This window comes from Meriones unguiculatus, chromosome 21, assembly GCF_030254825.1.
Source record: "Meriones unguiculatus strain TT.TT164.6M chromosome 21, Bangor_MerUng_6.1, whole genome shotgun sequence".
NCBI lineage: Eukaryota > Metazoa > Chordata > Mammalia > Rodentia > Muridae > Meriones > Meriones unguiculatus.
In genome coordinates, this window is record NC_083368.1 from 57,318,928 (window position 1) to 57,334,274 (window position 15,347).

The window sequence follows — 15,347 nt, forward strand, 5'->3', positions numbered from 1 at the left end:
TTTCCTTTTTAAGGTGGAATGCTATGTGGTTCGTATGTGTCGCATTTTGCTTCCCATTCACCCATCGATGGACACTTGGTAGCTTCCACCTTTTGGCTGTTGTGAGAACGCTGCTGTGAACATGGGTGCGCGCATAGCGCTTTGAGACTCTGCCTTCAGTTTTTCTGGGTAAGTATCAGTTGTCGCCTGATCACATGGTAGTTCCACTTTAAAAACCTTGTGGGAGCCAAGACTCAGAATTTCACAGTGGAGGCTGTTCACTGCACTAATGTCTGTAACAACAAACATCTGGAAGCAGCTTTGCGTCATCAGCAGGTGGCTGGTTACATAAATTACATAGATTGCAGCACATCTGTACAATAAAGTATTCTAGAGATACTTAAAAATGATGTGGTAGGTCAGTGTTTTAATATCTCTAAATATATTGTAAAGTGAGAAGGACAAACACGGTGTCGATGTAATTGGGTTTATTTTTTAAGTCTGTGTGCACGTGTGCTCCGTCTTCCCCTCACAGTGACCTGGTGGAAGGAGGGAGCAGAGACCGTGTGTGACAGGAGAGTGACCCCTGCCCCACAGTGCTGCTTGCCCTCAGGGCTTATGGACGCAGCTCTGAACACAGCACAGTTCAAGTGCTGTTCTCCTTTATCTTTGAAATGCAAAAATAATCCTAACTTTCACTTACTAAGTATTTTTTTTAATCACCATATCAAATGCTAGTTGCTGGGCTATTTTATATGGTTTTTTGTTACACATGTATCAAGGATATTTAGTGTTATTGTAGTGAAATTTTATAAAAGTTATTTCACATAAAATTATTCTATTTTTTCATCATTTTAATTTTTCGAACCTTGGTCATATAATAATAAAACAATAAAATCAGAGGTTTGTTAACGTTTCTCTGCTCCTTAAAAAAAAAACCAACAAAAACCCCTTATTTTAAGCATTGTGTCCCATTGTCCATTGACCCTCCTCCTCCTCGTTTTCCTAGCAGTGATCTTCATGGAGGAACACGGAGTGACGCAGACTGAGCACATGGCTACCATAGAAGCCCACGCGGTGGCCCAGCAGGTGCAGCAGGTCCACGTGGCCACCTACACTGAGCACAGCATGCTAAGTGCTGACGAGGACTCCCCCTCCTCCCCCGAGGACACGTCCTACGATGACTCGGACATCCTCAACTCCACGGCAGCTGACGAGGTAACGGCCCACCTGGCTGCTGCAGGTAATGTTTGCACTGGAAGCTCTCTTCTTACCTTAACTTGTGGATTCATGCCTATCGGAAGAGCCTGGGATTCAAGCACTCTCACGTTTCTTTTCATCATTTTTTTTTTTCAGTGCTGGGGATCAAACCCAGGGCCTCGCATATCCTAGGCAAGTACTCTACCACTGAGCTACATCCCAAGCCCTTCATCACAGTTTTTAAGCCTGCATCTCCAACTTTAGCCTGCTCTGTGAGAGTTGAGTTCTGGGGTCACTTGTGGCTAGTGTTACGGCATTGGTTCTCTTCCATTCTGACAGTGTTTTGGTTTTTACTGGGGCATTTGTTCTAGTCACATTAAATGTAAGGGCTGACATAGTTAGATTTTAATATTTTCAAAGTTAAATATATTCTAGTGTTGGCTTTTCTTTCCCTTTGTCCTGGGATAAACCCCAGGCTTTCGCATGCTAGACCAGAGTCCCGCCCTGAATGGTGCATCTCAGCCCTAGCTGCTCCAGTGAGAGTGGGTTTCCAGGCCGTGTGGCACTTTATCCCTCTTAGGATTTCAGGGCTCTACAAGTAATCGTGTCATTCTCCGGCTCATTTGGTAATTCTTCTCTCTGAGGGGCTGTGGGTGAGTCTGCTGTTAGTGATGGTTCTAGTGCGTGTTGGCTACTCTTCATGCGCCAGTTCCATGGAAATGAACGTTGTGTGGTGTGCTTGGAAAATAATTTGGGGCCTAAGATGCTATGCTGGACATGGTTTCTGTTTGGTTCTGTTAGGTAGTATCAAATCACTAATGATCCTTATTTGACTCGGTCCATTTTTTTTTTTTTTTTTAATGGGTTTGAAGTTTTCCAGGATACCAAGTAACTTAAAAGCTGGCTGTGTTTTGTATTAGTCTCTGTACATTGTGCATTTAGCATCATGGTGAGGAGACACTTACAAACTCTCCCAGGGTGGGCTTAGTGTTCTTTTTTAGGAAAAAGTGGGCAGGAAAGTAGTTATCAGGGAAGGCCACAGCACTACAATTTAAAACTGTGTGCGGTGGAGAAGAGGAGCCTAAATAATGTCACTCACTGATTACCCACTGTACCATTTCTGGAACGATAAACTTAAAAGATAAGGGGGGAGCTGGGGCTATAGTTCGGTGATAGAGGGCTTTGCCTAGGCAGCATGTGCAAGGCACTGGGTTTCCGTGTTTGTAACATTCTGTGAAGTGTCTCTGCTTCCCAGAAGAGGGCATCCTAACAATGCATCCAGGCCAACTTCTCCCTGGAGGAAGATGCTTTGAGAGAAGCTTTGCCTTGCCACTGTGCTGCATTGTCACGGTGTGAGGATGATGCCAGTGTAGCTGAGACTCAGTCAGGGCTTGAACACCTGCCTAGCATGTGTGAGGCCCTGGGTTCAGTTCCCAAGAGGAGTGAGCAAAAGACTTGAGCTGCCTAGGTATAATGGCAGTGTCTGGCAGCCGAGGCAGGAGAAACGCCTGAGCCCAGCTGCTCAGGAGCAGCCTACACAACACAAGGAGACCTTTGTCCCCAAAACAAACAACAAAACAGAAGAACGGGGAAGGACTGAAGTCTTTCGTTTGTCCAGTGTGAAAACAGGCCCATCAAATCCAATGAGCTGCCACCAAGGAGTTAGAATTAGATAGACCACAAGGTGTAGATTCTTGACCAAGCTGTCACTGGTGGCAGGTTATTTATTGGCGCAGGGAAGTGTCAGGGAGAGGGCATTTCAGACCAAGGAAGTCTCCTAGGCGAGAAGGCCATTGTGGCTGAGCTTTGTGAGCCAAAGAGAAGACAGTGCAGAGGGCTGACACAAGTCTAACCACTTGGGTCTTAGAGCTCTGCAGGATGAAGATTTATACACAGAGCTGGGTGTAGAGGCACACACGCTTGTAATTACAGTAAACAGAAGAGAATTTGCAGAGTTGCCGGGGCCCTGATTAACTGCCGGGCGTATGATTGAGCCTAACTGCTCGCACTTGCCGTTGGCTGGAGACTCTTTCTAGACTAGTCAAATGACCGTTCATAACGTGTCGCCTATCAGACATGTTTCTAATTTTCTTCAGTCCAGACAGCTATGGATCAGTGTTGATTCAAAGGGAACAAAAGTTAAGAAGGGCCTTGGGAGCTGGCCTTGACAGCAAAGTGCTGTCTGTGTGAGCATGAGGACCTGAGTGTGAGCCGTGAGCCCTGGAGTCCGGGTGGGGAGCTAGGCATGGCAGCCGTCACTTACAACCCCAGCACCAGGGACAGAGATGGCAGACGCTGGAGCCTTCCAGCTGGCCAGCCTAGACCAGGTGGTACTCTTCAGGCAAACAGGTGGGTAAGCTTCCAAGGAACACACGTGGATCCTGTGCATGCAGGCATACACACACACATACACATGCATGGGCACAGGGTGATCAGCTGTTTCTATAGGAGTCTCCAGTGTCAGTTTCGCAGGGCTTCATGTTTTGTCTTTTTAGATTTATGAGTGTTTTGCTGTGTGTGTGTGTGTGTGTGTGTGTGCGCGTGCGTGCGTGTGTGCCACATATGTCCTTGGTGCCCACAGAAGTTAAAGTATTGGATCTCTCTGGTCCTGTAGTTACGGCTGTTTGTGACTGCCATGTGGGTGCTGGAGACAGTGGTGGATCCCCTGGACCACAAGAGCTCTTAACTGTTGAACCATCTCTCCAGCCCCCATTTTTCTTTATTTTAAAGAAAATTGAACTTTTTCTCTGATAGAAGTAGAAAAGAATTCACATGTTCTTGTCACAGTTGGGATCTTGAAAATGAGGTTTCATGAGTTGTCTGACAAGTATAAAATCTTGACTCTTGAAAAACCGTGACGTTGGACTATAGAAAAGTGTCAAGGCCACCATCTCACACACACACACACACACACGCGCGCACGCGCACGCGCACGCACGCACGCACACGCACGCACACACACGCACGCACACACACACGCACACACACGCACGCACGCGCACACGCACACGCACACGCACACACACACACACACACACACGCACACGCACACACACACACACACACACACACACGCACACACACGCTTGCTCCCCGTGTCATCAGCTGCTCTTTGACATGCCCCCTCCTACCATGTGCTCCCCAGAGAGCTCAGTTTGCTGAGCTGGAAGTAATCACCTTAGCCCACTGAGCCATCTTCTGGGAACCCACCTTGTTTGATTGTTGTTGTTTGGTTTGATTTTTTTTTTTTTTCCCAGACAGGGTTTCTCTGTGTAGCCCTGGGCATCCTGGAACTCAGAGATCTATCTGCCTCTGCCTCCCCAAAGTTCTGGGATTAAGGCATGCACCACCATGCCTGGCCAATTTATTTATTTGTTCATTCACACATTCATTTGGAAATAAACATTATAGATGCAGTTGAAACATTAGTGTTGGGGCTAGAGAGTTGGCTCAGTGGTTAAGATCACTGGCTGCTCTTCCAGAGGACCTGGGTTCAATTCCCAGCATCCACACGGCAGGTCACAACTGTCCGTAACTCCAGTCCCATGGAATCTGACACTCTCACCAGATATAGACACGGGGAAAACACCAATGCACATAAAAAAAGAAAAAAGAAACTTTAGTGTTCCCCATACTCCAGACTCAGAGGTCTCCCTGCCTCTGCTTCTCACACATGCTGGGGTTGAGGGCGTGCACAGCCATGCCTGGCTAATTCGTTCATTCCTTTGTCTGTTTACCCGTCTCTTTGGAAGTAAGCATTGCAGATGCAGTTGAAACTTGTGAGGTGTCTTCCCCCCCCGGGGGGGGGCAGTGTCTGGCTGTCTGGCTGGTCCTCCCCCCTCAGCTTCTGCGCGCTGGTGGTAGAGGTATGCAGACTCATGTCCAGCTAGCATACCTCCTCCTAACCTTGTTTTTATCCTTCTGCTGAGGCCACAAGTATTCTGCGTTCCTTTATTCCCTTCAGTTTCTTTGCATTTTCGCTGTGTGTGCATGTATCCGTAAATAGAGTTGCCATTGTTCTGCATGCTTTAAATTTTAGGTTAATGATACCATTCTGAACTTTTGTTTCTGTTTAGCATTTTATTTATTTAGCATTGATTTTCTATAAAAAGTTTAAAAACAAATTGTTTAAAGCTGAGCATGGTAATGCAAACCTTTAATCCCCATCACTTGAGAGACAGGGGCAGGCAGGTCTCAGTGAGCTTAAGGCCAGCTTGATCTGCATAGTAAATTCCAGACCAACCAGGCCTCGTGGTGAGACCCTGTCTCACACCAAGCAAACAAAATGTGTATTGTTGTTGTATGATGGCTTCTACCTGCGCTCCAGGGATCTGAACCCCAGTCATGCTTGCAGGGTGAGTGCCTTTCCTTACTAAGCCATCTTCCTGACCCTTCCTTTATTAAAGTGTGTGTGTGCGCGCGCGTTTCATGGGAAAAAGAAAAAAGAAAATGCTGTGGAAGGATTTTTTGAAATGGTGCTCGTGAAATATTTTTATCTTCAGTGATGTGTCGGGTAGCACGCGAGTGTGCTGCCTGCAGAGCCGGGAGAGGGCAACTTCTTGGAGCTGGAACAAGCAGTTGTGAGCACTTCAGCGTGGGTGCTGGGAACATAAGTAGGGCTGAGGCTGAGTCCTCTGAAGAGGAGTGTGTGCTCTCAAGCACAGAGCCGTCTGTGTAGCTCAGTCTGGCCTCGAACTCTCAATCCTTTTGCCTCAGTCTCTCTAGTGCTTAGATTTCCACAAGTGGATTTGACACACTGCGTGAAGGTATCCAGGAGGGGAGTTGAGGGACCAAAGATAGTCATGTTTTCAGCGTATTGAACATTGCCAAACCAGGCGCTAACTCGCATCCCTGGCGGGGTGTGCTGGAGCACTGACCCTCATCCTGCACTTGCTATGTCCGGCCTCTTCTTCCTACCCAGCCGGGTGTTTGTTAGGCAGTATTGGCTTGAATGGCCTGTCCAGAGTTGAGGGTCACAGTCAGCGCCATGTCTTTGATAGTCTAGTCTTCTCCCCCTTGTCAATGACAGTTATGTCCCACAGTCTGCGCGACCCCAGCTTCGGGCTGTGTGAAAGGCTGGGCGCTTCCTTGGTATTTTCTAAGGCGCTTTGCCTATTCCTGGCCCTTGTGTTTACATTTAAATAATAGGATTAGTGTATGCAGCCCTAAAGTCAGCTTCAGGGGGATTCATATTTGCATTTAAAAAGCCGTCAGATGAGGGACCCACAAGCTTCGTCTGCGCGGCCAAACTTGAGAATCCAAGTTCAGGGAGAAACTGAACATGGATATTCACACACCACATGCGTGTCCTCACACACACCACAAAAATCAGCAAACCCTTACAAACATTGGTGAGTCTAGCCGATGAGGAACCTGCGGAAGTGTCTGAGGGTATTATGTCGGCGTTTGCAGTTTACTTTGAAGTGCGCCAAGAAACAGACAGAGTCGGTGTGTGTAGTGAGAGGTTAAAATTCTTTCAGCTTTCTTTGTGCACTTAAAGCTTTTTATGATAAAATCTTTAATTCTGACAGTTCAGTAGCAAGAGAGTGGTAAAACCAACCTGGTACTTTAAAATGTTCAAAGAATTTGAGTAGACATCTCTCATGAAAAGATACCCAGTGTCACAGGAAACACGGTGAGATGAAGCCGTGCGCCTAAGAGAGTGGCCGTCACCAAAGTTAACAAAAGATGACAAGCATTGGCAAGACTGCCAGCAGTTGGTCCTTTGTGCACAATGTGGGGAGATAAACAGTGCTGCTGTAAGAAGGATGAGGAATTTTCTCCAGGAAGACCTACTTCTAAGTAACCAAATGAACTGCATCCCAAAGAGACATTGGGGCCTCCTACACGATGGCCAGTCTGTGAGAACAACTGAGATGTCTTTCTGTGAAAGAAAGGCCAGAGGAACTCACACCCATACACACACAACACAGCCTTGAGAGGGGGACTCTTGCTGGATGTGACAGCATAGGCCAAGCGAACAGGACTAATAAATAGGTCATAGTAACAGGACTAATAGTTACAGAAGGACTGGTGCTGTGGACTTCCACCTTGTGGACTTGAAACATAAACATAGGCGAATGTTGTCAGGGTGAAGGGGAGGAGGGCTGGAACTGCTGTCAGCAGGTAATTTCAGGGCTGGGATATAGCGCAGTGGTTAAAGCCGCTAGTGATAGAGCCAGAGTGCTTGCCCAGCCCAGCATGCACCAGAGCAGGAGGAGGACTAAGGAAGTGGGGAGAGAGCAGTCCTGACGACAGACAAGCTGGGAATGATAGCACATACCTGTTAATCTCAGGAGACAGCAGGGGTTCAGGAGTTGAAGGCCACCTTGGTTACTTAATGACTCTAAGCTCAGCCTGTCCAACATGGGACTCAGAGAAAGCTGGAAGGAGGCGAAGGAGGCTGATTTCAGTTAGGTAAGACATAAGTTGTAGAGGTCTGCACACTGTGAATGCACTAGAGAATACTGTTTGCACACAGAATTGTGTTCAGAATGGATCTTACGCTCAAATAGTACCAGCTTTATAATAAAGTGTTGGGGGCAGTAGAGGTAAGATTTTGCCTTTGCAGCTAGTTGAGTACAATGGTGCCTGTAATCCCAACAGTTGGAAAGCAGAGGCAGGAGGATCGCTTTAAGTTCCAGGCTAGTCTGGGTTATATAGTAAGACCCTGGGAAAAGAAAAAGAGAAACAATCCCTACCATATGTTTATGATGGAGTGAGCCGTTCCTCTGGCTTTTGCTTGCTCTAGGGTTTGTCAGAGGTTCTTCAGCAAGGCTGTGATAGCCTTGAGCAGCCTGCAGACAGAGAAGCCTGTCTAGAACTGTGGAGAGGCTCACTACAGCTCACCCATTTAGAGTGCACACGGGAATGTATTGTTAACAATTTCAGTTTCGTCTAAGCCTTCTATAGGGTTGGCAAGAAAGGATAAAGGTCAAATGCTGTCTTAACCCTGAGGTATCAAAACTGCAATAGTAATTCCTTAGAATTGCCCTTCCCAAAAATCCCCAAGACCTTTACGAGGTAGTTTCAGGACAGCTATGCCAGCTTTATTAACATTTTCCATTGGAGTGAGGAAGTGTTTGTCTCCTTGGCCAGGCTCCATTTATCGTCGGCACCTGTGGCTGCTGTCTTCTTTCATGCCACAAGGTCCAGTTTGGTTGCTAGTCTTCCGGATGGCCCTTTATGGGTGATGGGAGTGTGCCAGGTTCTCGAAGTTCTCCTAGTTCCTTAACATGTTGGAGTCTTGGATTAGTGAGAGGCCCAGGAACGAGAGGTGCGGTGTCAAGCCCTTAGCTTGTTTCAGTGTGGGCAGGGCTCTCTCTCAGTGCTGGGGTATTTCCTGGTACCTTTGAAAACCCTGTCCCAACAGTGTGGGCATGCTAGCGAAACAAAGCACAGCCTCATGCAGAGGCAGGGTATGCGGTGGGAAGGTGGGAACCATTTGCTTCTTAAAGGACTGATATAAACGTGGTTCTTGGGAAACGGTATTAAAGAACATAGATAATGTCATAAGCATTCTGGTCTCACTGATAGTGTGTTCTTTTCTGTCTTGTACCCTTGCAGGCTCCTGCCTAATCTCACCACATACTTACCATTTCAGGTCCTGTGGGAATGGCGGCTGCTGCTGCTGTGGCAACAGGGAAGAAACGGAAGCGGCCTCACGTGTTTGAGTCTAACCCGTCTATCCGTAAGAGGCAGCAGACACGCTTGCTTCGGTGAGGGCTGGCTTACCCTTCTGGCTGTTCACCCACCTCCTGTGTGGGCGTCAGCTAGAGCACGCTTTACTGTACTCCTCGAACCACGACAGGGTTAGGCTTGGAATCACTTCCACAAAACTAAACTGATGAAAATCTAGAAAATAGGATGTAATAGATGTATAATATTGACCAGCTGTGGTGGCACACATCCTTAATCCCAGCATTTGGGAGGCAGAGGCAGGTGGATCTCAGTCTGAGTTCAAGGCCAGTCTGGTCTTGAGTCCTGTCCAGTGAGTTCTAGGACAACCAAGGCTACACAGGGTGATAGTGTCTCAAAACAAGGAAGGAAGAAAGGCCACATTAATTCATCCAGGGAAGTTTGTGTGCCTGCTGTGTTCCAGGTCGTACTCTAGACATTGGGAGTATAACACTGAACAGTAAAGAAGCCCCTTAAAGAATTTATATTCTGAAAGAGAGAGAAAGAAAACAAACACACCCTATGCTTGTTAAGTCTCAAGCCGTGGGACAGTGGCTAAGGTGCCTATTAAATATATCAGAGCCAGTCTGCTGCCATGTTCTCCCAGCATCCCTCAGTCCATACCTATTACAGGGTATGGATGGCACACCCTGCCCCTACCCTAAACTCCTCCCGCCCAGGGACTGGACTGCCCTTCTGTGTATATATGATTCAGCCATTTTAGCTCTGCCACTCCCTTGGTCAGTCTCTTGGTCCAGGCTGCCCGTCTTGATCAGCAGCTCCTTCCCCTCCTCCTTTCCTCACATGGCTCAGGGTCATGTCCACTATGGACTCTCCCGGATGTCTCTGCCTCTGGCTATGCTCTCCCTTTTCATCTACAGTTATCATCTCCTCCACCAGACCTAGGGCATTCATGTCCTTTTATTTCCTTTTCTCATGCAGTATTAAATGAGAATAGACAATTGTGGGGAGCAAAGAGATGAGAGAAAATATTTCAGGAGGTCAAAGAACATAATTGTTCCTCTGTTATTCAAAGAATGGTCTGAGAAATCCTATTGTTGAGGTAGCCTTTGCCCAGAGCTGGAAGGAGCTGAAAGAGGGACCATGTTCGTGTCATTTCAGACAGAGGGAGTTATTAAAAGCCAAGGTAGTCCGTTTATTTATTTATTTTTAATTTTTATTTTTGAGACAGGATTTCACTATGTAACTCTGGCTGTCCTGCATTCTATATAGACCAGGCTGGCCTTGAACTCAGAGAGAACTGCCTGCCTCTGTCTCTCAGTGCTGGGGTTAAATGTGTGTGCCACCACACCCAGTTAAGGTGGTCATTGGAAAAAGGCAGCCAGGGAGAGCCTGAGAGGAGTGATGAGAGGAGAGAGGAGAGCAAACCCTAGTCCTGTCAGGTCAGCAAGCTGAACGGTGGTTCCTGCTCATGCTCCCAGCTCTCAGGAAACTCAGGGTCATGGGTTTCAAGCTAGCCTGGCCTACACACCAAGACACTGTTTCAAGAAAGAGCAGAGAGGATTGGAGGCAGTGAATATCAGCCTTCGTTTGAGAAATGCTGCTGGATTTCCTGTTTGCTATTGTGAAATGTAGGGTGACCCCGCTGCCTCAGAGGGAAAGGGCAGGTGTCTATTGCTCCCACCCTATCTTCTCACTTTACATCAGAGAGTTTGCTTTCTGTGGTTGCAGTGACCGCCATGGTAAACCATAGTACAAAATGTTGAATGGAAAGTTCTAAAATAAATAAGTTTCAAATAATTTTACTAAGTATCTTACTATAATTTGAATATTTTTATTTTAAGATTTTCATTTAATTATTTTGCCTGTGTGTATGTGTGCACTCTGTAAGTGTCTGGGCTCACACAGGCTACAAGAGGGGCTTGTGTGCCTGCCTGGGTTTATGTGTGCTTGACCAGGCCAAAGGGGTTGAGTTCCTTGAAGCTGGAGTTGGGTTTGTGAGCCACCTGGTGGTATGCCAGGAATCAAGCCCAGGTCCTCTGAAGAGTCGGCTCTCCAGCCTCTGTTATAATTGTGTTTAGGGGTAGCCGCTGTTCGTCTCTTACTGTACTTAGCTTATGAAGTAAACGCTCATTGGGATGGATGTGTAGGAAAAAACACAGTGTGCAAAGGGTTTAATTTTATCTCAACTTAGAGATAACCAGTTGGGGGTGTGGACCAGACTCCCATAGATAAGTGCAGCTACTACAGAAACTCCTTCTCTCCTCATTTGCAAAGCACTATGGGTTTGTGCTCTAGTTTCTTTCCATAGCTGTGATAAAATACTCCGACCAAAAGCAGTGTAGGGGAAGAAAGTGCTTTCATCATTACTCTCCGGGTCAAGTGAGGGAAGGCAGAGCAGGAACTGGGCAGAGACCCTGAGGAGTGCTGCTTGCGCGCTCCCTTGCAGGCTTTGTGGATCTGTTTTGTGTCCTTGGGTTTGCTTTTTTATTTGCTCTTATTGCTGCTGTTTTCTGTGTAGACAGGCTGGCCTCCGCTGAGGAAAGTCTGCCTGCCTTGGGATGAGGGTGTGCACTGCCACACCACTCGCAGGCTTATAACTACCCTCTGACATCACCTGGGGATTGTGCTGTTGGCCAGGGCCTGGGCCCTCCTGTATCAGTTAGCCGCAAGATAGCTTCCTTCCTGTAGGTTGTGCCTTTCGCCAGTTGAAGCTAACTAGGGCAGCGTGTCATTTCACAGCAGTGGTGTAGTGGCACTCACCTGCAACCCCGGCTCGTGGAGGGCCGAGACAGAGGAGGAGCTTCATTCAGACCAGCCTGGGCTACAGGAGACCCTGCCTCAAAGATGAGCCAGCGAGGGCTGGAGAGATGGCTCAGCGGTTAAGAGCACTGGCTGCTCTTCCAGAGGACCCGGGTTTAATTCCCAGCACCCACATGGTGGCTCCCAACCACCTGCAGTGAGATCTCCAAAGCAGCAGTTCTTTCCCCTGCATTCATCTATTTTGTGTGTAGTTTGGGGTGTGTGTGTGTGTGTGCAGAGTCACGGCACCTTGTCTGGAGACCAGAGCACAGCTTGTTGGCTGGTTCTTCCATTCTCTCGTCAGGGTCTCAGGGTTAGCCGCGTGCACCTTTACCGCTGAGCTCACCACACTGACCCACAACAGTTAGTCACGGTATCTTTTTGGATAAAATATATGAATGTGAGATGAATAGTGACTATCAAAATAAAGACATTTGTTGCTTGGGCCACCTTTGTTATAGAGACAGCAAGTCTGTGAGTGACATCTCAGCAGTCATCCTTAAAGCTGCCAATAGAAATATTGGTGTTGACACTGGGTTGGTGTAGTATTGCACCTTTGTCCCAGCACTCAGAGACAGAGGCAGGTGGAGCTCTGTGAGTTCCAGGCCTGCCTTGTCTATATAGTGAGTTCTAGGACAACTGGAGTTTTGTAGAGGACCTGCCTCCCAAAAACTAATAAAAAGAAGCTGTGACTTGCTGTATTAAATGTTGTCGTGTCTGCATCCCAAGGCATAAGCCCCGTACGTCCAGGTGATGGGCTTCAGAGAACACGAACACACTTCCTCTGACAGGATCCCACTCCCTCCTCCCCCCCTTCATACTTGACGGGAGAGACCCTCACAGGCATCTCGTGAAGTATGACGGGTCTCTCCCGTCATGTGTCTGCCGCGGACAGCATGGTGCCCCCCTGTAATGGTGTGTTCCATCTGCTCAGGAAACTGCGGGCCACGCTGGATGAGTACACCACGCGAGTGGGCCAGCAGGCCATTGTTCTGTGCATCTCGCCCTCCAAGCCCAACCCCGTGTTCAAGGTGTTCGGGGCAGCGCCCTTGGAGAATGTGGTAAGTGAGCTGGGTGCCCGCGCGCGGCCTTTGCTTTGTGTAGAGTTGTGAGTTTTACAGTGCTCAAGGACGGAAGGGGCCACCGACTGGTCTTCAGCGCTTTATGCAGCTTGAAGCTAAGAGGGTCGGCTTGGGGCGGTGGTCGAGAGGCGCCTCGGTGATGGTGTTCTTTCGCAGCCAGAGCAGATGGTTGGTCTTTGTTAAACCTGGCTTGACGCTTGACTCCGTGGCCAGAGCTGTTTCATGCAGGTGCCGTTCTGTGTAAGAAGCCAGTGCAGGGCTGAGGATGGCGCCAGCTGCTAGAGCCCTTGGCCAGTGCACAGTGTTGGGTTCCATCCTAGGCACGTGACCAGTTGTCCTGGTGCACGCCTGTATAGCATTCTGGAGGGAGGCAGGCCAACAGTTTTAGATGCACTGATTTTAGGAGACTGAAAATGAGCTTTGTGGGTGGGGAGTTGGGGGGTGGGGGGTGCATCTCCGAATTGAGAGATGAGAAGAATTGAAACAGCAGCTTTATGATTGTGGGAAATCTGCTTTATTAAGCAAGCTTAACTGGGGGTGCTGTTTTCACCGAAATCTCGTTGCAAATTACTCTAGAACATACTATCAGCATTTGTAAAATTTATTTTATGTGCATGAGCATGAAGGTGTCCGATCCCTTGACATTGGGAACTGTCGTTACAGACAGTTGTGGGCTGCCATGTGGGTTCTGGGAATTGAACCCTGGGAGGGCAGCCCGTGCTCTTACCTACTGAGCCATCTCTGCAGCCCCATCTGTCAGCATTAAGGAATTATATAGCAGTTTTAAGTTTAGCAAAGCCCCAGAAGCTGCCTTCTCAGATGTATAAGTGGTGTACTTGGCACAGGCTGACGTAGCGACAGTAACGCGGTGTGTCCCGACTTTGAATACCAGGTATCACCGCCACAGTCAAGTGTTTTTGCACCGTTTTCATTCCTCCTGTGGGTCGGCACACATGAATTCAGCTTGATAACCTAAGTGCAAAAAACCTAGACTTAGAGAAGTCAGGCTTTGTTCCATCCCCCAAGCCCTTTTGTGGATTAGAAGCATAAAAACCCAGAAAATAGAAGCCTTTTGTAAGACTTGATAGTGCCAAACACTTACGTCTTAATACACGTACCGTTGCGGATGTTTGACACTTCTCTTTGTATTAGTGTAAAACTGAATCAGCCAAGTCAGCGTGCGTCTGGTGTTTGGACTGTTTCTCTTTCATGCCCTTAGCCCTCCTAGCTGGAGGGTTCGGTAGCTTTGGACCTTGGCCTGGTTACTGCTGTTCAGGTTGGTGAGGTAGAGTATGGGCTCTTTCTCTTTCGAGCCTCACAATGAGACGCCAGAAAGGAAGTGAGTTCAGTGAGCAGAAAACATTATTGGAACTTCTTGCCAAAATTAATTTTGTTTCTCTGCCCTCACGAGAATGCCTAAGGCCTGCAAACAGCTTAATTTCCCATCCTGTCTAGTCATATCTTCATAATCCCTGGCTTTGTTCTCCCTGGAGACACCCTCACCGCCGTGTGTACTCCAAGTGAAGAAGCCCTGCTGCTGGTTCTGGGTGCCAGGTTCACCCTCTTCCTGCTTATGACAGTGTGCACACGCCCTGTGCTGCCAGGCCGGGAGCTTCTGCTGTCCTGACCCTTCTCCATACAGTGGTGAGGAATAGTCAGGGCTGCAGAGCTGGGCTGACGGGTAGAGGCAGCGCGGCTTGGACGCTGACCATCTCCAGGGATCACCTGAAGGGAGGACAGGCTGAGCAGCGGGCTCCCCGGCCTTCGGCCTTGCAAGCAATGCTGGCTGCTGTGGGCACTCGGGTGGACTGGCTGTCTCTGGCTTTGTCTGGGTCTGCTCAGTCCAGAGCCCTAAGCACTTGGATCTCCATCTATGTGGTACCTGGCTGTCTCGAGAAATAGCAGCAGTTTCACACCCATAGGAAGTCCTCAGATCTGGGAAATGACTTTGACAGTTAGCTGTCACATTAGATGTGGCCTGGGAAACGCAGACTGAGAAAATAGGACTTTTTACCGCACAATTTCTGTAGAATGTTTCCCATGGGATCCTTCCTACTGTTTGTTACCTAAAATTTCATCATCTTTTCACTTGGTTCTGTGCAGTGTGTGTCTTTGGGGCCAGTGGGTGTTTTCACCCTCTGCTTGGAGGACTGTTTGTTCTTGGGGCGTGGCAGTGGTGGGGGAGGCCAGCCCCGCCTCCTCCTTGTTGCCTGGCACCGGCCTTCGCTGGCTGTTGACATCTTAATTCCCGGCAGGTGCGGAAGTACAAGAGCATGATCCTGGAGGACCTGGAGTCAGCGCTGGCAGAGCACGCCCCCGCGCCGCAGGAAGTTAACTCGGAGCTGCCGCCCCTCACCATCGACGGCATTCCAGTCTCTGTGGACAAAATGACCCAGGTACGGGGCGGGGCGTGAGGAGACACGCAGGCAGGCAGGCAGATGGCAGGCCTCCCTTGCTGCTCTCGCCTTGTCTCTGCTGATGTGGCCAGAACGTGAGGCAGACTCGTGTGCGACAGCCGTGGAGAGCCTCCTGAGGGCGCACACACATGTGTGACCCTCCTCTCTGCTGACAAGCTCTCTCCTTCGACCCGGGTCTCTGTGCTCGGGAAGGAGACTCTCAGCTTGGGATTAGTTTGACCTGAGACTG

General features: G+C 48.6%; 1 protein-coding gene across 12 annotated transcripts in view; it reads left to right on the forward strand.

Moving 5' to 3' along the window:
• The window catches only part of Nrf1 (nuclear respiratory factor 1), a 100,501-nt gene that overhangs the window by 38,790 nt on the left and 46,364 nt on the right, over positions 1-15,347 (forward strand). For 5 of the 12 annotated variants that reach the window (XM_021641305.2, XM_021641310.2, XM_060373850.1 and 2 more), the window contains 6 exons: positions 14-168; positions 989-1,222; positions 1,336-1,371; positions 8,783-8,897; positions 12,554-12,680; positions 14,957-15,097. In XM_021641305.2, coding sequence (XP_021496980.1) covers positions 1,000-1,222; positions 1,336-1,371; positions 8,783-8,897; positions 12,554-12,680; positions 14,957-15,097 — 642 coding nt within the window. In that variant the 5' untranslated portion in view covers positions 14-168; positions 989-999. The remainder of the gene's footprint in view (positions 1-13; positions 169-988; positions 1,223-1,335; positions 1,372-8,782; positions 8,898-12,553; positions 12,681-14,956; positions 15,098-15,347) is intronic. The other 7 variants (XM_060373853.1, XM_021641308.2, XM_021641312.2 and 4 more) reach the window with 3 other exon arrangements.